Source organism: Elephantulus edwardii, unplaced genomic scaffold, assembly GCF_000299155.1.
Source record: "Elephantulus edwardii isolate Elephantulus edwardi_28Jun2011 unplaced genomic scaffold, EleEdw1.0 scaffold00166, whole genome shotgun sequence".
Lineage (NCBI taxonomy): Eukaryota > Metazoa > Chordata > Mammalia > Macroscelidea > Macroscelididae > Elephantulus > Elephantulus edwardii.
Window position 1 is genome coordinate 5,320,177 of NW_006399916.1, and position 27,598 is coordinate 5,347,774.

Here is a 27,598-nt window from a genome sequence, read left to right on the forward strand (position 1 = left end):
AGAAAAAAACAAAAACACTGTGGACTTGCGAGCTCTGGTGGCCTAGTGGCAAGAAGCTGCAACTACAGTCTCAGAGGTGCACGGTTCAAATCCACCAGATGCTCTGCTGGAGAAGGAGGAACAATCTCCTCCTGTACCAGTCAGATCTGATTTGACAGTACACACAAAAAATAATGAAATACAAATTAAAAAAAAACCAAAACAAAAAAAACCACTGTGGACTTAAAGTTAAGAGTCATTTAGGTTGATTTCTTCACAGCCTCAGAGCCGTAAAGTTAAACTCTTTATATTCTGCCTTTTACCTATGAACCAAGTTTCATCTTTAGCAGGTGTGAGAAGACCTACCTCGGGGTCCCAGAGCAGGAGCCGGGAGCTGTCTACTCACACCCCACCCCACCCCCACCCCCGTCACTGGGCGATGGTTTGAACTGCTGGCCTCCTGACCAACAGCTAAACTATAAACCACAAGGCTCCAGCACTAGCTCTAGGATTACATTTTTTAAAAATCCTGAAGTCATCTTTTTTCCCTTGTAAGACAGACAGTTCAGTGTGTCCACCGAGAGAGGCTTCTGTCGGAGAGGGACTCCAGACATGTAAGGGAATCCTTGTCGGACAGATCACCTGTCTAAGAGAGGGACGGCAAGACCGGTGTAACCACATCTCTGACAAAGCAGCCCCGAGAGCTCACAGCAGCAGCTTAGGAAGGTTCAGGAGTGTAACGAGAGGTGCGTTCTCCCTACCTGGTAGTTGTTTCTCTATGACCTTGTGATCAAGTTGATTAGGACATTTTATAGTCAGCTCTAAAGAAAGAAGAAAAGTTACCTGATTAGGGAACCATTTTGTCAATTTAGCATAATTTACAAAGATAACTACATCCTATGTTGGTGAGCAGCATCTAGAATCTCCACAGCTTGCAGGCAGCTGGCCAAGATGTTTGATGGTCTCTACTTATAAGCAGAGTAAAGCCTCAGCCAGCCTCTAACCCAACACCAGGAGGACAAGACGGTCAGCGCCACTACTGACCATTCGGACCAGGACACGAGGTCTGCAATAGAATGGGGGAAATGTGGAAGAAAATGCATAGTGACCAAAAAACCCCATTTATGGGACCAGCAGAGACAGAGGAATCCCCAAGACCAGGACAGGAAGCTATCTGCACTGGCCATCCTTCAGCCAAAGGATACACTGGCTTACAATATTGCAACAGTATCACTATCACTCCTTAAAAAAATTAACTGCCATTAGACTACACTGTTTCTTCTCAGAAGCAAAGATGAGGGCAGGAGGGGCAGGGAAGCTGGACAACTCTAGCACCACTGACATCTGTAAGCACAGTAGAAAACATCTGTTTATAAACTGGGAAGGTGGACCTGATTTGCTGGCTGATCTTTAACCTTAAACACGACTGAGAACTTAAAAACCAAGCAGAACTAACTGGTGTTGGAGGTGTGTGAAGGACCTACCTTCAGTCATGTGTCTGTCAGATTCTGCCTTGTCAGTCCGCCCTGCCCGCTGCCCCCCACCCCGCAGTAACTGAGTGCTGAGCACCAGCGTGCACTGTGACTGCTGCAACAGCAATAGGTTCCATCTCAGTGTACCCTTTTAGATGTCATGACAGTTTTCATTTCCCATGGAGCTGCCTGGAACTTGGCTCAGTCACACTACCATCTTGTGTTTGTTTCTCCGCTATATTGGAGCAGTACACATACATGTGTGTGATCTTACTGTGAGTGACTTTACTGGAAAGGTCAACTGGTAACTTTTCTAATACAGGTATCAGTGCCACGCGCAAGTTCACTGTTCTTAGTGTTGCTCAAGTCACTCTGATTCAGGGTGACCCCACGCTTTGCCAACCGAGACATTCCTGCAATCCAAGTTGGCTCAAATCTTAATGCAAGAACAGGCCTTACTGATGTTCAACATTTCTTCTATTAATGTATCTTAGAATTACTAGTAACCTCCAAAAAGAACTGGGTCAACATTCTGGAGCCTCCCTGACAATTTAGCTTGGTTAAGAGTTAGGGCACAGATGCCCAAGGAATTAACAATTCACAGCCTTCCTCCATTTAGAACACTGAAATGAGTCTAATGGTTGGGCGGCCTGTGCACTTGTATGTTACTTTGAGAATTTACACCATTTCTCTAAAAATCAAGCTTTTAAGTGTGTGCCATCTCTGGTAAGTTAGCATTACCCGTTTCCAGCCCTCAGGGCTTTAACACAGAAAAGGTTGATGTGACTTTAGGGTTCTTACTTAGTAACTGATTCTTGAGCATAAATGGTTGCTGTGTTTTGAATTCTCCATCTTCAGGTGCACCGTATTCTGTTTAAGAAGACATGTAAAAAGAAAAAAACAAAGATGAAGCCCTGAAAGGAGACAGCTTTCTAGTTAAATGCCAGGACAGCCTCCTTTTCCCACCACTGCCTGAGCGGTAGCTGGCACTCAACAGGGCATCCTTCCAAGGAACAGAGGCATCTCTCTCACTTTCTCTGTGGAGGCTGGTTTGGGTTTAGGAAGTTAAAGTAGCTGTCTGCAAGGACAGAATCTTCCAAAACGTATATTAACAATCTGCGTTATGCAGATGACACAACCCTGCTTAGAATCTTCCAAAACGTATATTAACAATCTGCGTTATGCAGATGACACAACCCTGCTTACTGAAACTCAGGAGGACCTTATGCACTTGCTGCAGAGGGTCAAGGACTGCAGCCTTCAGTATGGACTGAGGCTTAATGTCAAGAAGACCAAGATTCTCACCACTGGACCAATTGGTAGCATCAGGATGGATGGCAAAGAGATTGAGATTGTTCACAGCTTCAGTTTGCTTGGCTCCAAGGACAACACTCTTGGCACCAGCAGCCAAGAAATCAAAAAACGTATTGCAATGGGAAAGTCTGCTGTTAGGGACCTCTCCAAAGCACTCAAGAGCAACGGTGTCTCTCTGGAGACTAAGGTGCGCCTGATACAGGCCATGGTCTTTACAATCACTTGTTGTGCATCAGACAGTTAGACAATGACTAGGGAGGATAGAAGGAGAATTGATGCCTTTGAACTGTGATGCTGGAGAAGAGTACTGAATGTATCATGGATTGCCAAGAAAACAAACAGATTCATCCTGGAGAGGGTTAAACCAAGCTACTCCTTGCAGGCAAGGATTCTGGGGCTTCCTCTGACATACTCTGGGCATGTTGCAAGGAAGGACAGGTCCTTAGAGAGGGACATCATGCTTGGGAGGGTGGAGGGACGGCGCAAGAGGGGAAGACCCTCTATGAAATGGCTTGATTCAGTGACTGGGGTAATCGGGATGGGTGTGTCAGAGGCAGTGTGATTGGCACAGGATAGAGCAGGGTTTAGGGCTGTTGTACATAGGGTCACTATGAGTCGCAAACGACTCAACAGCACATAACACTAACAACAACATGTATTAGTACACATTACTGTTCTTACGGACGAATGCTGTCATGTCAACCCAGCAAGATGAAGCTGTGAAAAAGATAACACCAGTGTGCATTTACTCCCCTTTGAAGTGTTGTCTTTCTTTAAGGTCCTTTTTAGGGTTCACAGCACACGGTTACCCAGTTATAACCAGACTCTGCTGTGTGTTGAGCGAGTGGTGACAAACAGGGAGCCAGGTCACCACCCCGACCGACTCCAGCACATCAGCTTGGACGGGGGCCTGTGCACGAGGATACGAGACAGGATGGGGGCCTGTGCACGAGGACACCACGCACTGGCCAGGACGGGAGGCTTGTGCACGAGGACACCACGCACTGGCCAGGACGGGGGCCTGCACATGAGGAAATGTGCACCATCCAGGACATGCACACTGGCCAGGACGGGGGCCTGTGCCCGAGGACATGCGTGCTGTCTGCTCAGACATGGCACACTGTAGTGTCATTGTCCCAGGCATGAATGATCTGGTCTCGTGCACCCTGTGACCTTAAATCATATTTGCAGGACTGACCTCTCAGAGGTGCTGAACCTCCCTTCAGTGCCCAGGGAATGGGAGTTGTTAATGGAGCAAACTGAGATCAAGAGGTGGCTCTAAAGAGCGTGGAGGGACTACAAGGAGCTAGTCAGAGTGAGAACTATGAAAGGGAAACCTGGAATGATAAGGACATGAGACCGGAAAGACATTGGGGAAGAGCGCAGCTTCAGAGCCTGGGGAAGCACCTTGCACACCAAGTCCTCACCTGGTGGCGGATGAGAAGCATCCGCAGGGCCACACTCAGGAAGAGCTGTCTGTGTGTACCCTGTTCAGACATGGAGTCGTCCGCCTACTGCTGACAGGTGCCCACTTGTCACGACGCCCACCCAGGTTCCCAAGCTGGTCTTTATGAGAGGAGGCTGCTTATCTTTTTTAATTTAGGAGATTTAAACCCCTGACCTGTGAGTTAGCAATCCATGTTACGTTATGAGCTCAAAACTATACACACCACCGAGTGAGTCACTTCCAACTCCTGGCGACCCTCCACTGTTTCCGAGGCTGCAGATCCTCAGAAGAGGAGACTGGCTGTGTTCAACAATGTGGATGCCAGGCTCCACCTGATCATTCAGATTACCTAACCAGACCCAGAATGAGATAAACAAGCACTTTCTTCCTTTCCCAAAGTACAAAATGTACCTTACAACTCAAATCTAAAGCAAGTATATGCTAAGACGGGAAGACTGAAAAGATAGCTTCCTCCTCCCCAAATGCAAACCTCTTACTCTTGGGAACCTAAAGAGACTACTCTGGTTCATTTTGTAGATACTGTTGATTCATTGTCTCTGAAAGGAATTTAAAAGTCATCTGCACTCACCCTACTCATATGACTCAGGAAAAGGCCTATGGTCCATCTGGATGAATCCCAAAAGCCCCCAGAAAGGGAAAGCAACAGGAAGAATGTCCTTTGATACTCAAGGGAAAACCTGGTTCCAGCTGCAAGTCCACCAAGGAAGGGTCTTGAAAGTGTACATACTGAGGCAGAGGGACTGGTATCGAGGATGGGCTGCGAGGAATCCTTCATGTGGTCTGTTTTTGTCTGGATCCTGATGTCCACCAGCCTTTTTCCACTCCTCCCCAAAGGCTTTCCGGTAATCGAGCTCAGCGCCACGCCTCTCCTCGGAGAAGATCTATGGTGCCGTGAAACAAGCGAGGCGCTTTGCTAAAAATGCCTCCAGTGCCCCTCCCCGCCCCTTCACGGCACCCCACCACCACCACCACATTGAGAAGGATGAGAATCTCAGCTCCATGCTTCCCCATCCTTATGGATTCAGGAGTTTATTAAAAAAGAATAAAGAACATCCACTTTATGCTTTTTCATGAGACTGTTTACACAGTTTAGCCTTTATCTAAGCTATTACCAGTGCATCAGTAAGAGGCTGCTCTGCTCGCCCAAAGGCAGGCAGCTAAAACCCACCAACCATTCCATAAGGGACACAGGCAACCTCCTCCCTGCGATTTACAGCCTGTGAGGCTGGTTCCGAGTGGATGCAGTGAGGGTCCCCTAACCCAGTTGGCCCACAGCACTTCCCAGAAGGGGTGCTCTCTTTCAGGGGAACACCACACAAGCCCAGGCAAAGCTCAGCCTTCCCAACTTAGAGGCAGAGCAGCTGGGCTTCACGAGCTCTGCGGTTTCATCCATCTGTCTGCTGTGCCCTGTACCGTGCTGGCTCAAAAGGCCAGCAGACCCTCCATCCCCTCGGGAAAGAATTATGAGTTGTCTGTGCCTGTTAACATCTTCAGCCTTGAGAGCCCCTCGGGGTCACCCTGGGTTAGAGCTGACTCAGCGGGAGAAGTCTGCGTTTTCTGGGTTTGGTTCTAAGACATGAGTACCACGTTCCTCCTAAGGAGTCGGGAAAGGACTGTCACATATGTGCAAAAGCAGGATTTCACCGTCTGGCAGGAACCCATGGCTGCTGCCCTTACAGTGTTCGACATGATTCCCTGACTGCCTCACAGGGAAGTAGCACCCCCACTCTGACGCTCACCTCACACCGGTTGAGTGTGGTCAGCTGGCCAACTCTGGCGATGATCATCTGCCATGTGGTCTGTGCTTCTTTGTCATCTGCAGTCAGGGGGTTCCTCAAACACGACAAAGAGTGCAGGCTCTGCAGCTTGTCCAGTTCATTGATAAATGACCACTGAGACCAAAGGAGAGAAAACACGATCACGGTTACTTCTCATTACCTGAGCAGAAAAGCCAAGCTCCCCGCTGGAACTTGAGGCGCTCATGAAATGTGACCCTGTAGGACCCTGAGGAAACCCCGTCCTTCTACTCTACACCTGTGACAGGCACTCTGCTCAAGTGGGACCACTATTTCAGCAGTGTGGGTGTGGATGAGGTGCAGCCCTGCAGGGAAGCCTCCCGCCCAGGAGCAGGAAGCCCCAGCCAGCTCCTGGGGTGGGGGGCTGTCGGGAGCTAAGCACCGGTCAGGACACGTATTCTGAAGGGGCCCTCACCTGTGAGATCTGATTGTCATTTACAACAAGATATTGCAAGGAAGGGAACATGGACGTTTTGCACCCTAGAAAAAGAAAAGTAAACTTACATAGCAGAAGTAAAAGAAAACAGGTAAAGCATGGAAGGGGAGGAAAAGTAATGTTTTCTACCAATTCCAGCATCCGGAAAATGCAGAGAGGAAAGCCCCATGTCTGAGAGGATCAGCTGTTCCAACCTGAAATGAAGACATGGAAACGGGATCACACAGAATTCCACAGACCTATATAAAGTGGTCTGTGCAACAAAAAAAGCAGACTAGCTTTTCTCTCTGTATTCAGAAAATTTTGTCCAAGATGTTTAAAAAGCATAATGTTCATTTTAAGACATACAAGTATACTCTACACTATTTTCTAAGGGTTCTGTAATCCTCTAATAGCTGCTAAATGACTTTAAAAGAGGAAGGAGTCGTGGTCCTATAAACCTGACATTTAAGGAACAGGAAAAGAAGATCTATAACCATTCTTTACAAGGACACTAAGAAAAGCTATGTGAGCGCAGGGGAGAATGGAGGGCATCACTGAAGGGCAGAGCCTGGGGAAGCAAGCTGAGCTTTAGCAAGTCAACAAAATGTTCTACAATGAGAATAGTGTGGACAGAGGCACTGGAGACAGAAGAGCATTAAATCAAGGACAGAAGTCCAGCTAGCATAGGACGCAGCAGGCATTCTGAGGCCACATCCGTGGTCTTCAATGGCAGCTTTCCTCCAAAACAACGAGGACACATAATGTGAAGAGGAAAGTTAGTGTTAGGGCTGCACATTCCATAACTGGCACAGTGGAGACATGCGACACAGGAGCAGGAATTGTAACAGCACTGCAGGGAGGAGGAACAAGCCATTTCATGGAAGGATACAGTTACAGGAAGAGTGACAAGGAAGACTATGAAGGAGGAATCAAAGCTGACAGAAACTGGCAGCACTTAGTAATCAAGGCATTCTGGTAACAAAGTTCGGAGCGAGTTACGCAGCTAACCAAAAGACCTATGCCCTGGTTCAAAGCCCCCAGCGGGCTCCTCAGGAGAAAGGTGCGCAGTGTGGCAGGGCCAGCTGACTGCTGAAGACAGCTCTGCTAGTCAGCTCTGACGGACCCAGGCTGGGAAGACTACGGCAGTGACAACAACGTGGGGAGAAGCACCTTTTGAGAGCGAACATGCCAACAGGGTGTGCAGACTACTGCTCAAGGGATTGCGCGGTCTTACCAGCCTGCTGGGCTCACACCGAGCAGGCTCGGGCAGAAACAGGAGTCATGTCGTTAGCGAGAAAGAACTGGAGAGTGCAGGGCAGTGTGTGTCCTTCCTTCAGACAGATATGCTCAGGATGCATAGTGACGTCGTCATCATCGTGTCCTATCGAGTGGAACCTGACCCACAGCTGACATCTGGCAAGCTTTCAGAGGCAGTAACTCACACAGAAGGCAATGGCCCATCCTTCCCCACAGAGCAGCCAGGGGACTGCCTTTGAGTTGGAGGCGCTCCTCCTTACCACTGGGCCACAAGGGCTGATTGAACCGGTGCAGAGAAGGAAGGCAGCCCTAATGCACTTTTCCTGATTTTAAACTGTACAGTGTTCCCTTGTTCTATCCAGACCACAGCTTCCTCATCTTCATAAAGGTTTCACATAAGCAAAGTAAAGTGTTCTATGATTCTCATTCTTCTCAATGTTGCCACAATTTGTTATGATCCACACAGTTGAATACCTTTTCAGAGTCGATAAAAGACATGTCAACACCATTCTGGTATCCTGTCCTTTCAGCCAAGATGCATCTGACATTGGCAACAATAATTTCCACATTCTCTTGGACCACTCTGTTGCAACATGCACAAATACAGTTCTCGTCCAGTTAACTGGCCAAGAAGCTTGCTTCCGTATTTCTTGGTACAAATCTCAATTAGTACTGTCAGTTCTTGGAGCTTTCTTTTTGTCAATGCCTTCATGATAGCTTGAATTCCTTCCTTTACTATCACTGGTTCTTGAGCATATGCTATCTCTGAAAGCTGACCCTCCAGCGGGTTTTCAAAGACAGTTCATCTCACAGGAGGAGATTGTCCATCCTTCTCCCAGGGAGTGGCTGATGGCCTTGAACCATGTGCCTTTGGGAATGCAGCACAGCTTCTCGCCTCCTGGCCACCAGAGCTCCCTCTCTGAAAGATAAGATTAACTAATTCTTTCAGACAGAGTAAGTCTTTAATTCTATCTTTTTTGGATGATTTCTGTGCCAAAACATTTTGTCCGTAGAATCTTTCCACACTGCAAATTGAGGCCTGAAGTTCTCTTTCAGTTCCTTCAGCTTAAGAAATCCTAAGTGTTTTCATCCCTTTAAATTTTCTCACTCTAGGTTTTTGCACATTTGATGACAATATTTTGCTTTGTCTTGTCAAGCTACCCTCAGAAATCTTCTCTTCAGTTGTCTTACTTCACTATTAATACCTTTTGTTTTAACTTCTCTATGTTCAAGAGCAAGTTTCAGAGTCTCTTCTGACATCCATTTTGGTCTTTTCTTTATTTCGTCATTCCTTTCTTTCCTGTCTTTTTAATCATTTTCCCCCCATGTCTTATGCCCTTGATGTCATCCTACAATTCATCTAGTCTTTGTTCATCAGAATCAAGTCTACACAATAAGATGCCACTTAACAGCCACTAAAACAGGGATGATCAAAACGATGGACAAGACAAAGTGTTGGCAAAATGTGAAGGAAGTGAAACTCTCATTCACTGCTGAGAGAAATGTAACATGGTCAGGCTACTTTGTCAAATGATCTAGCACTTCTTTAAAAAGTTAACCAAAGCAATTTCACTCTTAGGTATGGACGCAAAATCAGTAAAAACCTGTTCATAAATGTCCACAGCAACATTATTCCTGGTCACTAAAACACCCAACAACCCAGACCTCCATCAGCTATATCTCTCTATGACGGGACTCTGGTGGCACAGTCCACAGCGTGGTGTGCTGCGACCAAAAGGTCAGGCTCAGATGCAGTGTAGATATACATACAACACAAAGAAGAGAAGCAAAGTGGATAGAAATTGATGGCGCTAGTAACCAAGCTCTGGGGGCATAGTCCAGCAACCCAAGGTAGTACTGCAAAGCCAACACAACATGGCCCTCTCTGCAAGGTCAAATCCATGAGCTGCTCCAGGGGGAAAGATGGGTAATGTCTTCCCATGTGATTTTCAGCCTCTGAAAATCACTGGAGGGTCAGCTGTGAGTTGATTCTGATGCGACAGCAATGAGACAGTAATCAAGCAACTATAGTGGTCTAGCCCATAGCATGCTGTGCTACATCCCTAGCACTTCAAATCCGCCTGGATCTCCCCAGGAGAAAGACTGATGAAGTCCTGTTAGGATGTATAAGCTCGGAAAGCTGACACAGGGTCACTTCAAGTCGGAATCAACTTGATGGCAATGAGCTTGACTTTAGATTTTGAGGTCTATTAAGCAACCACACTCTGTGAAATATACACGTTCTACAATATGGATGAACTGTGGAAACACGATACCAAGTGAAAGCAGCCAGCCCAAAGGCCTGCATCCTGTGTGGTTCCATTTACAGTGAATGTCCAGAACGGGCCACCACAGGGATGCACAGTGAACAACTGTGGTTGTGAGGAAGGAGGAAGAGGGACTGCTAGAGTTACAATCTGGAATGATGAAGATATTCTAGAATGGATCACTGTGATGGCAGACTCTGTGACTATACTGACAACTGTAGAGCTGAAGAAGTTAAATTGGTGAATTAGATAATGTGTAGATTATACCTCAGTAAAGTGCATATTTTATGGGCTATCTGCAAAGAAGGTCTCCAAGATGTTCTTAAACCTCAGCCTAGTCACTTCAAAATCATGTTTGAGATAAAAATGTTTGGCAAGGTCAGTTTCTTCATTCCGTGAATTATCTAGTACACTGTACAGGTTAGGTTCAAAAGGAATTTCTTTAAATGAATTCAAATAAACACTTCCCAAAGCTAATTACTCAATTTAGAAAACCATTATCATTATTCTTTAACTGAGAAAACATACATGTTATTGTCAGTGGCCCTCGAGCTGATTCCACCTCAAGACAACCTCATGGAGCAGAATCAATCCCAGGGTTGCCAGGGGTGTGAGCTCTCAGAAACAGGTCTCCAGAACTGTCATCCACGGTGTGTCTGGTTGGGTTTAAACAGTTAACCTTTCAGCTCGTAGCCAAGTGCTACCCAGGGGCTCTCGAAAATATGTATTTGTCTGTATGTGTGTATATGTATGTATGTGAATCAACCCGACAGAAACGAACAACATTTCCTACGCACTATCGTAAATAAGCATTTTGGGAGCACAATTACCTGGGTAGATACGCTATTCGAAATAGCTGATTTTCATCAATTGAGCGATTACCAGAAAGATCTAGTAACTTGATTGTCTGTAGGACATCAGTTGGTCTATATAGGAAATAGACATTATTTCACCATAAATTTCATTATCTGTGAGTTTTTTCTCTCAAAAACACAGCTATAAAATACTTTCATTTTTTTTCTGTATAAATGAAATCATTCGTAGCAATGAGGTTTCACTCTTTCAAGAACTTTTGTAAATTTGCTCACCCTTAAGTTTACCTTTATACAATAACTGAACAAAAAAAGATGAAGCAACAATGTATTTAACATATTTTTAAAAGCAGCATTTATCTCTGCTTGGTATACTGGATTCAAGCAGACAATGCTAATTAAAAATCCATTACATAATCACAATGGCATTTTATGGCACACCTTATGGAATATTCATTTAGAAACAGCAATAATCATTTACTTAAAAGTAATATAATTTGTCTTTTCAAACTATTCAGACCTTCAAACTGATTTTTTCATGTAAAGTTTTAGCTGATTTCTAATTGGTTGAGATAGTAACTAAGACTCATTTTTCTAATTCTTCTATGCAAATTCTCTGAAAAGGAATGTTAGGTGGTGGTGACTTATCTAATCATAATGACTCAATGCTGATGAATGCATGCCGGTAATCCTTCCTACCTTTCGGAAATGACAAGATCATTAGCCTCCAGGTACAGTTCCTCCAGGATGGGCCACCCAGCAGCACACTGGAGCACCTAAGGAGAACCACGGGCTTCCTTCACGAGTTTATTATCACAACTCCCACGTTAGCCCAGCAGAAACATGAGCACTCCATCCTATGCTTTAGTGAAGTACCTCACAGACATCTCAGGACAGACTACATCCAGGCAGAGTGTTTGGGTGTGGTGACAAAATTACAGTGTTAAAGGGCCAGAGTTTAAAGACAGTGTAGCATACACCTCTGACACACTGATCTAACCCAAGCAGGTATAAAAGCATCATTCAGATATATCCTTAACTCCATTAAGTCCACTACAAGGGAAACTACACATACTGATTTAACACATTATCTGATATCATTTGCTTAACAAAAAAATTGGTGTTAAACATCTTTCCTTAATTCTGCATGCAAAGCTAGGTTTATAAAGAATAACTACTCAGAAAAAAATACTTCTCACTTCTCTGAATTTTCTCACCTCACTGTGGCTGCCATCTCTACCGTCTGACTTCATCTGGTCGTAAATCTAAACTTGAAGAAGTCTAGCTTATCATTCAAAGTATACTAGAATAGAAGTTGGAGAGGTGATTTGGAGTAACTAGTCTCTAAGTTAACACCAAAAAGCTGTGTTGCAATCCTAAAGGCACCCAGTTCAAATCCACCGGCTGCACCACAGGAGGATGGACAGTCTCCCACGTCATTCAGCTGCCTCTAGAAACATGCTAGGAGGCCACCAGCTGCTGTGTTTCCGAGTCCAAGGCACATGACAGCAATCGTCAAGTGAGGTGCCTCTGTGCACGTAGAGCTGAACAGAACTGCTGGGCAGATGCTAATCTGCACGAGACTATTCAGGAGTGTGTAAACACCGATTGGCTGCAGAGCCAACGGCCCACAATGCCCAGCCAGGTACAGTGTGTTATCATCACGGAACTTCATACAGAAAAAATTACGTGAAGGCTCTCTGTTGCTCAGGACCAGCCGGGAAAAGACTTGCCAGAAAACTCAGGCAGCAACAAGGCTCAATAAACAGACCAATCAGAGACTTTCAGCAGCTCAGCCCACATTTACTGACCACCAGTATGGAAAACCAAAAACCACAGCAAGCCGAGACACAAAACACCATGAATTCCTAGAGAGAACAGAAACTTAACACCAGTGATGTTTTTACTCCTCTAGGAAAAATAAAGATGATTCTTAATTAAGCTAACAATTTAAAATTTATTACATTTTGAAATTGTGGTTACAAATACACAAACATACCTCAGCCCAGGTTATTCCTGTCCGATTAAGGACTAAAACTTTCAGTGCAGAAAATGCTCCCGTTAGATATGGTGAACCAGAAGGAAAGTGAAGTTTATTTTCACTGTGTAGAAAAAGAAGATACACTCTGCTTATTGCTTTGCAAATCTAGCAGAGCCAATCAAGGAGGCAACCTGAGGGTTGTGCTGCTTTGCTGTAAACTTAAAATGCAATTCTAAAAAAAAAAAACCAAAAAACTCTATTAAAAACAAACCGAACCAGACAAGCAGTATTTTAAGTGACAATGTATGTAACTGTCTGGTATATGATACTGAAAACTGTCACTGCACAGTTAGGGAAGCTCTGAGGCCATTCTGGTGTGTGGGATTCTCCCATGGGGTGACTCCCTTCTGTCTGACAATCTGGACTGTCAATGGGGATCCTGCTGTGTGAGGCTGTCCCTGACGTGTGGGACTCTGCGTTCTCCCAGGTATGACTCTATTCTGTCTTACATCTGGACTGTAGACAGGGATCCTGCTGTGTGAAGCTGTCGCTGACGTGTGGGACAATCCAGTAGTGTAACTCCATTCTCAGAGTCTCAGTGACAGGTTAGATTGTGCATTGCGATTCTGCTTCTCTGGCCTTCCGGCAGCCAGGGATGAACGGACTGTCCTTTAAATTGTACTCAATCCTGGCAGTCACCTTGAAAAAAACCCTAAAACCCCTGAGTAACACTTACCCATATTCCCAAAGCAGAAGACACCAGGGATCAGATTACACCTGTCTGCCCTATTTGAGGGCAGTTAATTTAGGCCTAGTAAACTCTTTAATGCTATCTACTTGAATCAGGTGCAACTCATCTGTATATGAAAAGTTGGTTCATTGGTTCAAATACGAAAGGGGGAGTGTCCCTGGGGCAGAGGGGGGCGGACTATATACCAATGAAGGAATTTTACTTTTCAAGGAGAGGAGCAAACCGGGGGTTGCGGGGGTGGAGGGGTGGGCAAGGAGAAAAGTGCAACAAATGAATGGAAATCCAAAATCTCTGTAAATGTTCATTAAAATAATTAATAAATAAAAGTAAACAAAAAAAAATTTTTTTTTAAATGAAAGGGGACCCTTGGCTAAGCCCTTAGAAAACTGGATTGAGACTAAAACTAGCCAAATATCTTGGGGAGGCCTAGAAAACTCTGACATTAGTAAAATATGTAGATTAGTGAAAACAATCCTTATCAAAAAGGCATTAAGACATTGCCACACACTTAAATTGACAACTGTGCTTAGAAACACTTTTTTTTTTGCCATCATTTGCGGCAACATGTTAAACAGTATCTCAATGAAATTAACTCATTCCTAACACAATATAAATGCTAGAAGCTTTAAAGTGGACACTTCTACTAATAGTATCTCCCACACACACACACACTCTTAGCTCTCCAATTAAGCATCACATCTCGGAGAGGCCCCATCCTTTATGGTCAAGCTTATAAACAATACAAAGTTAGGTGCGCTCCTAACAACTAGTGTGCCCTTAAAGCATAATTTTAGATAAACATCAACTGAAACAAATTCTCTCCAGAAATTTCTACCAGGTGGCAGCCAACCCTCACTCATCTTCCCCACCTCATTATCAGGGACACAGATTACGTGGGCAAGGAGAGATTAGGGGTTTTACAGTACGGGACTAGAATTCATACCTGAGATTAAGAAAGTCCAGTTGTTTGAGCTGGTCAGCAATACGGATCATTTCATCCCATGAAGAGAGTAGGTTTCTTGACAAATCTACCTTTCTAATATCTAAAAGTATATGTTAAGAAATAGTCATTTCAAAAGCTTCATGAAAACTCAAACAACCATTATCTGCTTAATTCTGAAGCATGAGACCTACTCTATTATTCAAAACATTCTATGAGCCCCTACTACAGTTCATCCAGAAACACAAAATTCATGTTTGCAACCTAGAGACAAAGAGCTACAGTCAGAGAGTAAGGACCAACGTCACCCCAGCCACTCCATCATTCAGTAACACAAGACAGACAGACAGTGATGCTAGTTTTCTGAGCCCCAAGGGTGCACTGCACCACAGACCTGGCCCTAGGCACTGCTTAGGGCTAGAAAGTTCCTCACCAGAGACTCCCTCAGGAATAAAGCAGGCTCTAACACTAAAACTAATCACTCAGGAAGCCACAAACAAAAATTCTAAATTGCTAAGAAATCTGGTGATTCAGAAGGTCATGAGTAAGTTAGACACTCACTGTCCACAGTATAAGAATCAGAGAAAAGGGAAGGGGAGGGACCTGGGAGAGAGGGCTTGTGCACTGTGGGAAACACAGTGACTGGAGATGAATGAGGACTGTGCCGTCAAGGACACGGTCACCAGAGGACACTGTCACTGGGGAGGGCATGGTGATGGGGAAGGGCATGGTCACCGGGGAGGACATGGTCACTAAGGAGGACACAGTCACCAGGGAAAGTGTGGTCACCAGGGAGGACACGGTCACTGAGGAGGACATTGTCACCAGGAAGGACATGTCACCAGGGTAAGGGACAGCTGAGCAGAATCCCTGCTGCGCAGAGACAGAGCTGTGTAGAGCATGAACTGGACCCCTTACAGGAAGCTCATAAACATCAGTCAGATTATTTAGAAATTAATAATTTTCAATTATCAATCATTACTGAGGCCCAGAAATGCAGCAAAGAATAAAACACTGTCTCCGTCAGGGAACAGAGCACCAGCCAAATACCATGTATGAACTGCCAGAGATCAGAGTGACAGCAGAAGAGGAGTGAACAGGGGTGTACAGTACACCAAGTTAGGGGACCACTTTCTGTATTACTTCCAGGAAGAACTGAGGAATCATCATGTTCTAGAACATTCTATGCTGAATAACAAGAGGAAGAGCCTGGAGTTAGGTTTAGTCTATTAAACAGACAAAAGCTGCAGCGTGGAGAGGGGCACGTCAAGACCACTGGGATCTGGTCCGGCACATGGGACCTAGTCAACCACTGTGAAGTCCCTACTGGTCACTGACTGACCCAGGCAGTGTTGCATATTGTGAGGGGTGTACCACAGACTGCAGGGAAACAAGGGATGAGCAGAGACGGAGCTGACACAGCCAGGGGTAGGCTGGGATACAGTGTCTGGCAGGATGCGCCAGCAGGCTTAGAAGCATGGAGTGAAGGGAATCTGTAATTTCTGACCTGTGCATCCAGAGCCGTCACTAACCAGCCTGCGTGTCTGCCACCATCACCAAGAACATGTCCTCTCAAACTAAGGGGGAAAGGTGAAAATGAAGCCATGACACCAAGCACCAGGATGCATTCAAAGCCAGGTGAGCTCTCCCCCTCCATTGACCAGAACACTAGGCACTAAGACACTTTCAAAGCTAGGTGGGCTCTCCCTCTCTACTGACTAAAATGCTGAGCATTAGGACACATTCAAAGCTGGGCAGGCTCGCTCTCTCCACCAACCAGAACACGGGGCATTGGGCCACATTCAAAGCTGGGTGGGCTCTCTCTCTCCACTGACCAGAACACTGGGCAGTGGGACACATTCAAAGCCGGGTAGGCTCTCCCTCTCCACTGACCAGGGCACTAGGAACACATTTGAAGCCCAGTGGACACTTGTTCTCCACTGACCAGAATGCTGGGCACTGGGAAAACATCTGAAGTTCAGTGGTCACCCTTTCTCCATTGACTAGAATGTTGGGCACAGGGAACAAATTCAAAGCTGAGTGGGCATGCCCTCAGAACTGGCCAGAACGCTGGGCACCAAGAACACATTCTAAGATGAGTGGGCATCTCCCCCTCCACTGGCCTGAATGCTGGGCATCAGGAACACATTTGAAGTTCAGCAGGCACCCTCTTCCAAAGAGCAGAACGCTGAGCACTGGGAACATATTCTAAGATGAGGGGGCATCTCCCCTCCACTGGCCAGAATGCTGGGTATTGGGAATGGATTCTAAGATGAGTGGACACCCTCTATCCACTGATTAGAATGCTGGGCACTGGGAACACATGTGAAGATGAGTGGGCATCCTCTCTCCACTGGCTAGAATGCTGGGCACCAGGAACACATTTGAAGACCAGCAGACACTGTTCTCCACTGGAGCGGCCCCACGCTCCGTCCTCACAAGCTCTTCAAGGACCTCACGAGAGAGTGGGCAGCACAGCTCACATGGCCCCTTCATGACAGCTGCTCCTCAGACTGCGCTGTGTCGCCGAGTGCACCCAAGCCTCACAGTCAGCCACCTTCATTTCCCTCAACACCGCTGGCTCCAACTCCTTGGCTGGAGAGAAGGGTTTTTCAGCCCAATAATCCATCTCTCACTCACACTTTCAAGTACAAGATAGGTGTTTCTGGGTATTATGACAGTCGATCTATTAAAAACACACAGCACACAGGCTATCTACACCCTGAATTTAACTGTGAACGATGTAACATGAACTGATGTAGTTATCTACCCTAGCCCACACCCACAAGAGTTCAGGACAGCCTGGCAGACAGAGTCTTGATTCTGCAGACACACTCCACTTTCCACTCTGTTCCACATCACAGGTGAGCAAGCATGAGGAGGCATGCTTCTTCCATGAAGGGGTCTGAGGATTTCAAACACAATGACAACAGCAGAAGTTCACTGCAGCCTTGAAGCCCCACCAACCAAGAGGAGGAGAAAGAGGGGACTAACTACAGGCCGCACTCCTCCAATTCTGGGCAGGAATTTCATCAGGAACCAACCACACAGCTCATCCATCACTATACCTGCAAGCATCAGGTGTGACCTCATTATCTCCATGTCTCCTTTCTACAAACTTTGGGGCACTTTTTCTTCCAGGAAAGAACAATATAAACAAACAGTGTAAGGATTCTCACATACACAGCTGACAACTCTGGTTACCCAAATTATCTACATTCCCAAACCATCCATCTTTTCTTTGTTGTTGTTGTATGTGCCGTCGAGTTGTTTGCGACATCTTTTCTTAGGTGTGGGAAATAAGCCTCAAAACACCCAATTCCTGGTTTTCAGAGCCTGGATAACAGCAGGCCAAAGAAAATAGGGAATGTTCCAGACCTCTCTGGGGCTCATCCACCTGTACTCAATTCTTCTAACTCAGGGATAACAAACCTCCAAAGAAAATGATGTGTGTGGCATGCTGGGTTGAGCAGCATGGTTGAGGTGCCCACAGCAGAGACGATCGGCCAGGATGCTCCAGCCACCCCAGTTCCCAATGGCTACCCAGGGCTGAGGGGATCAAGCATGAGCATGTGGTTGGGGGATCTGTGCTGTCTGGGCAGTGAAAAGTGCCCCATGGCATCATCTTACTCAGGAAAAACAGTCGTGAACTGCTAACTCTCGTGTAAAATGTCACCCAGAGAACATTTTTACTGCATCTCACTGGCCAGCCCCACCCATCAGCACCCACTGCATCTCACTAGCCAGCAGCACCCACTGCATCTCTCTTGCCAGCCCCACCCAGAAGCACCCACTGCATCTCACTGGCGAGCAGCACCCACTGTATCTTCACTGGCAAGCTATATCCACTGCATCTCACTAGCCAGCCGCACCCGGCAGCACCCACCGCATCTCAATGGCCAGAGCGAGCCACAACGTTTCACGGTGATACATGCAGGGCTAAGGAGAAAATCATCCATGTGGACATCAGCTGACAATGCAAAGCTGAGCTGTCATGTGGAAACAGGCCCGGAAGACTGGACACTGAAGATAGAACTCAGATTGAGATGGGTAACAGTGAGGGGCAAGTCTTAAGATCAAAGCCAAGGTCAGCAAAACAAAACAAAACAACGCCAAGGGTTCCAGGAAAAAACAGTCCGTGAAAAGGATACTAGGACACGCGTCAGCAATTCTTCCTCCTTCACCAGCACAACTGACCGCACAGCTCCTCAGAGAGACTTCTTGCAACTTGCTCAACTGACTGCATGAGAAACACATAGTTCACATGTGCACATAAATAAATACAGTTTAAGCCACGGGCTCTTTAAAAACTTACAAAGCATCTCAGACATACAAAAAGGCATCCAAAATAATATGACAAACACCGGTAACCACACCCAGTATGAAACAAAGTAGGACAAATATAACTGGACTTTTCTGTATCCTCTCCTGTGTGTGCTGAATTGTGTCCCTAAAAAGCTAAGCTGAAGTCCTAGCCCCTAGTTCCTTTAAATGCACCCCTATCTGGAAAACTGGGTCTCTGCACAAGTCATCAGTTAAAGTCGCCACACCACTTTAGGGCTGCAGGAAGGGAATGACTTAACAGTGATCTCTCCAGCGGATCTTCTGCCTCTTACACAGCTGGGTGGAACTATGCTAAAAAGGTGTTTGTGCCCCACCACAGGGATTGGACAGCTTGCTAATAATGCAAAAGAACTATTTGAAAGGGGACTGGTCAGTTCTGCCATCCCATTAGTCTTAAAAGAGCCAATCCCTGCACACCCATGTTTACTGTGGCTTTTGTGCGCAATAGCAAAGAGCTGGAAACAACCCAAGTGCCCATCAACAAATGAATGGATAGAAAAGCTCTGGTATATTCACACAATGGAATACTATGATGCACTGAGAAACAAGGAACTCATGCAATATAATGCAAAATGGATGACCCTGGAGGACATTATGCTGAGTGAAATATCTGTCACAAAAAGACAAGTATTGCATAGGGCCACTGTTTTAAAACGGGACATCAAGAGTGAGGGAAAACAGAAAAGGTGGGGAGGAATGATGTATATTGCACTGAAAGAGATGAGGGAGAGAACTGTTAAAAAGGGATATATGAATGGGTATTCTTGTCATTATAGAGTCCAGAGTGAAGGCTGAATAGTGGAGTGGACTTGGGGAGAGGAACTGCATAACAATGAAAGAGTTTCTTTTTTTCTTTTCAAGGAGAAGAATGAATGGGGGGAGGGGATGGATAGGGAGGAAAGTGCAACAATGAATGACTGGAAACCCTAAGTCTCTGTAAACTTTCATTAATTAAAAAAAATTTGATCCAATATTTAAAATAGGGAGCTTTTACATTAAATCCTACGATTTTTCACAAAATCGTTCTGGATTCTTTCAAAGATTTTTTTTTTTAAAAAAGGAGCCAATCCCAAAGCAGAAAGGGGCCTTAGCATCCCCAAGAAAGAAGAGCTGGGAATGGAGCAGGTTCTCTGAACCAAAGCCCCTGAGGTGAAAACCTCCTTGACACAGGTGACAGCTCAAACACTGGTGACAGCACATGGTGGCATGAAGCCGTGTCAAGTACAGCAGAGACTGAGAAAGACTAAGGCCCGGACACCCCCACCCAGGCTGAGGCCCACCAGCACAGTGGTGCCTCCAGGCACTTGGCAAACTGAGCCCCACTTGCCCCCATCCAGGGTAAGAGTGCCAGGCTGATGCCCACCAGTAGAGCAGGGTGGCTCTGGCACTCACTAGTGGTGCTAGAGAGACATTTGGCACTTGCCCAAGTAGAGCAGAAGCCAGGGTGACTCTAAGGTGAGATGTGGAGGATTAGGGAGAGGTCTACCTGTGACCAAGGCCAAGAAGCAGGCCAACAGAAGGAGCCATAATCATGAACTGTACATAATCCATTCTCTGACCACCGCAGTGGACCTCCAGACCCGGGTGAGGAGAGAAACCTATGGAGGACAGTTGTGTAAGAACTAGCCCACAGGCTGAAGAGAGGAGGTACACATGCTCCCTGACTCACAGAAGTCACAACAGGCTGATGCTGATGGTCATGCTCGCTCATTCCCCTTGTGAGGAGAGTAGGGGTCAGACTATCCCTGCCATGGCATTTGCACAGTCTGATCCTAAGCTCAATACGACTGGAGTGCTTAGAAGAAAAGGTAAGGGTACACAGTGACACACACACACAGAAGAGAAGGCAAGCCAGAGACTGGAGAGATGAAGCTGCTAGGCAACGAAGGACAGGGACTCCCAGCAACTGCCTGAGGTCAGAAGAGGCAAGAAGTGCTCCTTGGGCCTGAGAAGGGCACACACTCCTCCAACCCCTGGTGCTGGGCTCTTGGTTCAATACTACTAACAGACAGATTGCAGCCACCCAGTGCCCTCCTCAGACACTATAGAATGCTATCTATATTCAATATTCAGTTAATCTGAAGCACTCTGCCATACTTTTACTACTTATTTTCCTATCCCTAAAAAACGTGTAGGGTGCTCTGTTGGCATAGTCCACACAGAGTTTTGCCGCTAAACTAAAGTCTGCGCTTCTCTGCCGGGCTGAATCCACCAGTTGCCCACTCGAGAGAAAGATGGGCAATCTCCTGTGTGATACACAGCCTCCAAAAGTCCATGAAAGGGTCATTCCCACTTGATAACAAAGGGTTCAAGCTAAGTAAAAGTAGTATCTCTGTATATGGAAACTGGATATGATAGTCTATATAGCCATTCACAACCTCTTCTCAATTATACACTGAACATACTGTTCAACAGAGACATGCAGCTATGGCGACGCATTCACTCTGAAACATTCACTTTTACACGTTATAAGTTTAACCACATAAACAATTCCTTTATTCACACCTCTGCTGACATTTAGATTGTTCCAATTCTCTCCTTGGAGGCTAAGATTCTGAAGCTCTGTCTCACACACTTTGGGCACGTGGCCAGGAGAGACCAGTCCTTGGAGAAGGGCATCATGCTTGGAAGGGTGGACGGACAGTACCAGAGAGGGCAACCCCGGATGAGATGGACTGATACAGTAACTGTGGTGATGGGGGTTGGTGTGTCAGAATTAGTGAGACTGGCTCAGGACAGGGAAGGGTTCAGAGCTACTACTATACAGGGTTGCTATACATCGCAGGAGACTCAACGGCACTTAACAACAACAACATTCTATATTAGGTTTTGTGGTGTTTTGGTTTTTTTTGTTTTTTGTGTTTTTTTTATTTAAGCCTCTTGTTTAGAGTCAACAAGACCTTCGGCAGGACCTTTGTATTTAAAAGTCAGTTGTTATTGTATTTCGGAGGAACATTCTTCTAAGTAATATGTTCTTCTGTCAATTTGCTGCACTGAAGTAATCTGGGTTTGCTGTGATGCTGAGCCGCTGGGGTGTCAAATGCCGTAACAGTTACCCATGGTGGACAGTGTCTGGTGGAGCTCCCAGTTTAAGACAGGTTTAGAAGCAGGAGTGGCAACCACTTCCTAAACAACATGCCTCTGGAAACTCTAGGAACTTTGATAAATGACAATAGTTATAGAAAGGCTTTAGGCCTTTTGTTCATAGGGTTGATGTGAGTCATGCTTGACTAAATGGCAATCAACAACAAAAAGACAATACCCCAGGGAACTTTCTCCAAAGATAAAGACAAGGTGTAACTTCTACTAAAGTTGGGCTTCAGCCCAACTTTTTTTTGTCACTGTATAAGTATACAAAATCTAGTCTCTTTTCTTTAAGAGAGACAATGTATAACAGTAACTAGCTGAGACCATAGAATCTGGAGTCAGATGTCCGGGGTTCAAACAACAAACTGAAAATAAAAATGGGCAGGCCTTTGGGGGTGTGGCCAGTGGGGAGTTAACTGCTGCACAACCCTGGCTGTTCAAAGTCATCAGTAGCACCTCAGGAGAAAGATGGGTAGTCTCCTCCTGATGGCATGGCCGGCTGGGAAGCCCAGCGGAGGGTCACTGAGTCAAAAGTCATTGAACAGGAGTGAGTAGAGACATTTGCAAATGTTTTTGCAAATCAACTCCCTTCAATCACCACCAGGGGTCATAACACACCCCCTAAATCCACACTTCCTACAAAGGCCTTGTATGGTTGATTATTTGTGTGTATAAGCTTCCAGGCCTTCGGTTCTGACAGTTCACCTGAATGAGTATAACAGAGAGTAACAAGTTACAGGGGATTTCAGGGAAAGAGGATGTTGTTTACCTACTGCTGGCGAGTGGACTGCAAGTCATGGTGACCCTGCAGGACAAAGCAGAACTGCCCTCGGGGTTTCTAAGGCTGGAGGTCTTCACAAAGGCCAAGTGCTGCAACTTTATCCCACAGAATGGCTGGTGGGTTTGGACCATCAACGTTTTGGCTACCCGTGGAATGCTTAAACTATTGCACCACCAGAGGATTCAAGTGCTGGCTTAACTGATATTAAATGCTCTTCAAACTGGTAAGTCTTCATTTGGAGTACTTAAAAGCAAAATCCTGGAGCCTATGCTCCAAAGTTCAGCCTGGGTATGTCTGCGGTAGGACTGCATTCTATGATACTTCATAAAGTGTACATCTATTACAGGGGGCAGATCAATATTCAACTGTAATCCCGAAAATCCATTCGTCCTGTGGAAAACAATCTTCTAATTCCCTTGAATAGCAACCCTTTGGCTCACTGGGTAGAAAGGATGAGCCATGTTGGAGCCCATGAGCATGCAGCACATGTTGAAGAGAACTTTAAACCAGAACTCTGACGGAACCATGGAAGTTGCCACCGCTACTCACCTTTGCTGTTTTGCAATTGAGTCAAAACCAACAGTCTCAACAAGCTTGTTTCCAATTTTAAGAACCTGCTCTTTCCTTTCCTCATCTGGCTCATCCTCTAACACATAGCGGTGCTCCACTGCAGTGAGAAAGTCAACTCCAAAATTTGCCTTGTTGGGGCGGATAAAGGATCCTCCTGTTGGATGCCTGGAAACAGGAAAGAAGTGGCACTTAGCAACAAGTACTGTCCTCTGTCCTCCAGGAAGTCACCAACCTACAAATGCATTGGTCCAAAGTTTCCCAAAATGTCTGCGTGCTAAAAAAAATTACCAATAACAACAACAACATAAAAGGGGAAAAGATATCCCAGAGGAAAAGGTATAACCATAAACAGTTATGAAGAATATAAAATCAAAAGGGATAGAACAATATCTCATGTAAGACAATTAAGACATGGAGGAGACTACTTCACCAATGATTAGAATAATGGCATATAATTAAGTAATGGGAAATTGAAATAATGATTGGCAAGGTTGAGTTTATCTACTCCTAGAGGTTTTGTCATAATTTAAAAATAAAAACTAATATCACACCAAGATTTTACATAATAGCATTATTTGTAATTGAGGAATTCTAGACACAATGGCAAGATGGATAATAAATATTAGGTAAACTAAACAGATGCAGAATATTACTGCAGTTATTACAAAATTCCAGCCACAATACTGGTAACACTACCCACAAAAAAGTTAGTATTTGTAAAAAAGGAACATAACTACACAGAAATCACGTTCACACAAAGCAAACACTATATATGAACACAAAGAAATAAAAAGACCTGTAGGTGACATGATGCTGCAGCAAATCCTTTTATTCAAATGACCTGAAAAGCTTAACTATGGGGCTAAAAAAGTACATGGGAGGGAGTCCCACTAAACATTTCAGCAACTTGTAATAATAATGTCTGTCAAGATTTCTTGAAATAAAAATTCTATTTCAATATATCATGAGCAGCATCGCCCTGCTACAGTGAAAAGCAAAAGGCTGACTTGTCTGGTAGTCTGAATCTACCAGGCAGTCCTCAAAAGATAACTGGGCAGTCACCTTCCACAAAGATGGATAACCCAAAAGAGGGTGTCTGTGACTCAGGCCCAGCCAGACAGCACTGAATCTCAGCCTTTGCCAGAAATCCAAGCCTCTCAGGTCATTCAATCTCAGCACTTCTTAAGTCATGGTCTTGTGAGACCTACTGTTGGTCTAATAATTTCTCAATTTTGAAGTACTGTAAGAAGTGATGTTTTGGTCACGGATCTGTAACAACCGTAAAGTGATAAACATTTTTTTCTACTTAATAAAGACCAATATATATAGTTGTTGTTGTTGATTGCCTTCGAGTCAAGCACGACTCACAGTGACCCTATGAACAAAAGGCCTGAAGCCCCTCTACAACTGTTGACATTTATCAAAGTTCGTAGAGTTTCCGGAGGCATGATATTTAGGAAGTGGATGCTACTTCTGCTTCCAAGGAATAGATAATATTGTATTAACATTAATTAATATTAATATATATTAATGTGGCATAATTTTGGAAAAATAAAATCCTACTACTACAGTTCAGTAAGGAAGCCTAGTAAGGGTCTAGTGCGTAAGGAATTGTGCTGCCACCAGCTGTTGCACAGGAGAAAGATAGGCAATCTCTTCCTGGTGTGATTTACCACATCTGAAAACCCACTGGAGGCTCACTGAGTCAGTTCTGACTCCACCGGAATGCACAGCAGCAGCACAGGTCCGTGTGACTCATGTCCTTTGTCACACTACATATTTTGTTCTAAAAATATTTTATTTCCATCCAAAATAAAAGAGAAGGTTTACGAACTGCAGGCCTGGAATGTATCCCACAAAGTAGCAGATTCTGAGCGAGGGCCTAGATGGGTAAGATTGGTGGAAAAGTGTTGACACTACTGCCCTATCATAAGTCTGCACATCTTGTAAATATCTACAAAGACTAAGAAAGAATGCAGAAGCCACACTGCTGAGAGAATCTGCACGAAGTAAAACAATCAGGGAACATTAATTTTTAAATAAAATATTATGGTCCAAGCCAAAGATAGCTTTTCTGAAGAAGATTGCAAATCTCTGTCTAGGTTATGGTCTTTGATTTTCTATTACATTTTATTACAGATCTTATGTTTATTCACAGCTAAATGGTATGTATCTTGTGTGTGTTGTTGTTATTGTTATGTGCCATCGAGTCACCTGCAACTCATAGACCCTATGTACAACATGCCTAAACCTCCTGCAATCCTGTGCCAATCATACCTCTCATACACCTACCCCCGTTACCCCAGACACTGAATCAATCCATGTCATTGAGGGTCTTCCTCTCCTGCACTGTCCCTCTACCCTTCTAAGCATGACATCCCTCTCCAAGGACTGATTCCGCTTTGCAACATTTCCAAAGTGTATCAGATGAAGCTTCAGAATCCTTGCCTCCAAGGAGCAGCCTGGCCTCACCCTCTCTAGGATGAACCTGTTTGTTCTCTTAGCCGTCCATGGTATATTCAATACTCCAGCACCACAGCTTAAAGGCATCAATCCTCCTATCATCCTTAGTCACTGTCAGCTCTCTGATGCATAGCAAGTAACTGCAGAGACTGTGGCCTGCCTCAGGTGCACCTTAGTCTCTAGACTGACATCGTTGCTCTTGAGTACTTTAGAGAGGTCTCTGCATCTTTTCTCCATCTATCATGATAATGTCTATTGGTCCAGTGGTGAGGATTTTTGTTCCTTGATGTTGAAATATAATCCACACTGAACACTGTAGTCTTTGCTCTTCTGCAGCAGGTGTTTTAAGTCCTCTACACTTTGAGCAAGTAACACTGTATCATCTTTATAACTCAGTTTATTGATGAAGTCTTCCTCCAGTCTTGATGCCACATTCTTCTGACAGTCCAGCTTCTTACATTATTTTATCAGCATATAGACTGAATAGGTATGGAGAAAGGATATAGCCTTGACACATTTTATTTGAAACACTGTAGTATTCCCTTATTCTGTTTGGACAGCATTTCTTGGTTCTGTATAGGTTTCCCATAAGCACAATTTAGTGTTCTGGGAGTCCCACATGTGTTACTATTACCCAATATTTGTTATGCTCCATCTAGTCAAATGCTCTTGCATAATCAGTAAAAGACAAGTAAACCTCTTTCTGGTATTCTCTGCTTTCATCCAATCCATAAAAAGTTGATCTAATACAATGAGGAAATTGTCAAACAATAGCATAGTATCACAAGTAAAATCTGCTGAAGATGATCAGGAAACACGTCAAAGGGCAGAGACAAGGAGTTGCTAGAACTTCAATCAGCATTCAAAAGAGGCCGTGGCACCAGGGATAGCACTGCTGACGTGAGATGGACCATGGCTCAAAGAGATTGCTGCTAGATACTGTTTACTCAATAAGCACGTGTGTGCCTGCGTATGTGATTGTAATGCAAGCAGAGCATGGTACGAGGTGTTATGTGAGATCAAACAAATACCACTTGGCCTCCCATACTAAAAGCAAAGATGCGCTCAGTGCTGGCAGGAATTTTTAGGTAGCATTATAGGTCATCCAGCCCAGAACAGCAAAGCTAGAGAGAGAAAGACATCTTTATGGACCCTGATAAATTTTACTAGCAAAGACTGTACTGTGGACTGTAAAATGAACAGGAAATGTACCTCAGAGTAAGTGCAGCCAAGAACACTCCTCCGTAACAAAGATGGTCTGACTTCACCTCACAAACTTTGGGCATGTGACCAGGAGGGATCTGTCCCTGCATAAAGGACATCATGGTTGGTAAAGTGGACTGTCAACAAAAAAGAAGGCCATTTACGAGGAGGCTTGACAAGGCGCCAACAGTGGACTTCAGCACAGCACAGCCTGTTGGAGTGGCAGCAAGCCAGACAGTGACTCCTTGTGTTACAAGTAGGAGCACTGTCAGTCAGAACCAACTCGATGAGAACAGTGATGTCAGGTGTCCACACTTCCTTCTAAAGCAGGTAGAGAAGCGGGACGAGGGTCCCACAACATAACTTACGAGTGTATGGTGACTCCTTCAGGACTGAATGACTTGTTTTGTTCAGCACTTGCTAGATAAGGAGGTTGGTTTTCGGGGAAAAGGTAACAATGCTATCTATTACTCTGCACAGCCTCTTGGATATTTAAGGAGTAGCTGTGACCCAAAGGCACAAGCAGTCCAAATCCACCAGCTGCTCTGCCAAACAAAGATGGGCAATCTCCTCCCTTGTGATTTACAGCCCCTGAAAAACTCACTGGAAGGCCAGCCGTCAGCCCATTCTCACTCTAACTCGAGGGCATGTAACAACAACATAAGGATTTAAGGAAGGCAGAGAGCAAATGCACA

General features: G+C 45.1%; 1 protein-coding gene across 1 annotated transcript in view; it reads right to left on the bottom strand.

Moving 5' to 3' along the window:
- The window catches only part of TBCE (tubulin folding cofactor E), a 47,618-nt gene that overhangs the window by 6,344 nt on the left and 13,676 nt on the right, over positions 1-27,598 (bottom strand). The window contains exons 3-14 of the mRNA XM_006895380.1: positions 23,217-23,402; positions 18,607-18,695; positions 14,459-14,558; positions 12,783-12,885; positions 11,483-11,559; positions 10,802-10,897; positions 6,595-6,659; positions 6,445-6,509; positions 5,973-6,125; positions 4,961-5,114; positions 2,253-2,321; positions 741-800 (exon numbers count right to left, since the gene is read on the bottom strand). Of these exons, the coding sequence (XP_006895442.1) occupies positions 741-800; positions 2,253-2,321; positions 4,961-5,114; positions 5,973-6,125; positions 6,445-6,509; positions 6,595-6,659; positions 10,802-10,897; positions 11,483-11,559; positions 12,783-12,885; positions 14,459-14,558; positions 18,607-18,695; positions 23,217-23,402 (1,217 nt within the window). The remainder of the gene's footprint in view (positions 1-740; positions 801-2,252; positions 2,322-4,960; positions 5,115-5,972; positions 6,126-6,444; positions 6,510-6,594; positions 6,660-10,801; positions 10,898-11,482; positions 11,560-12,782; positions 12,886-14,458; positions 14,559-18,606; positions 18,696-23,216; positions 23,403-27,598) is intronic.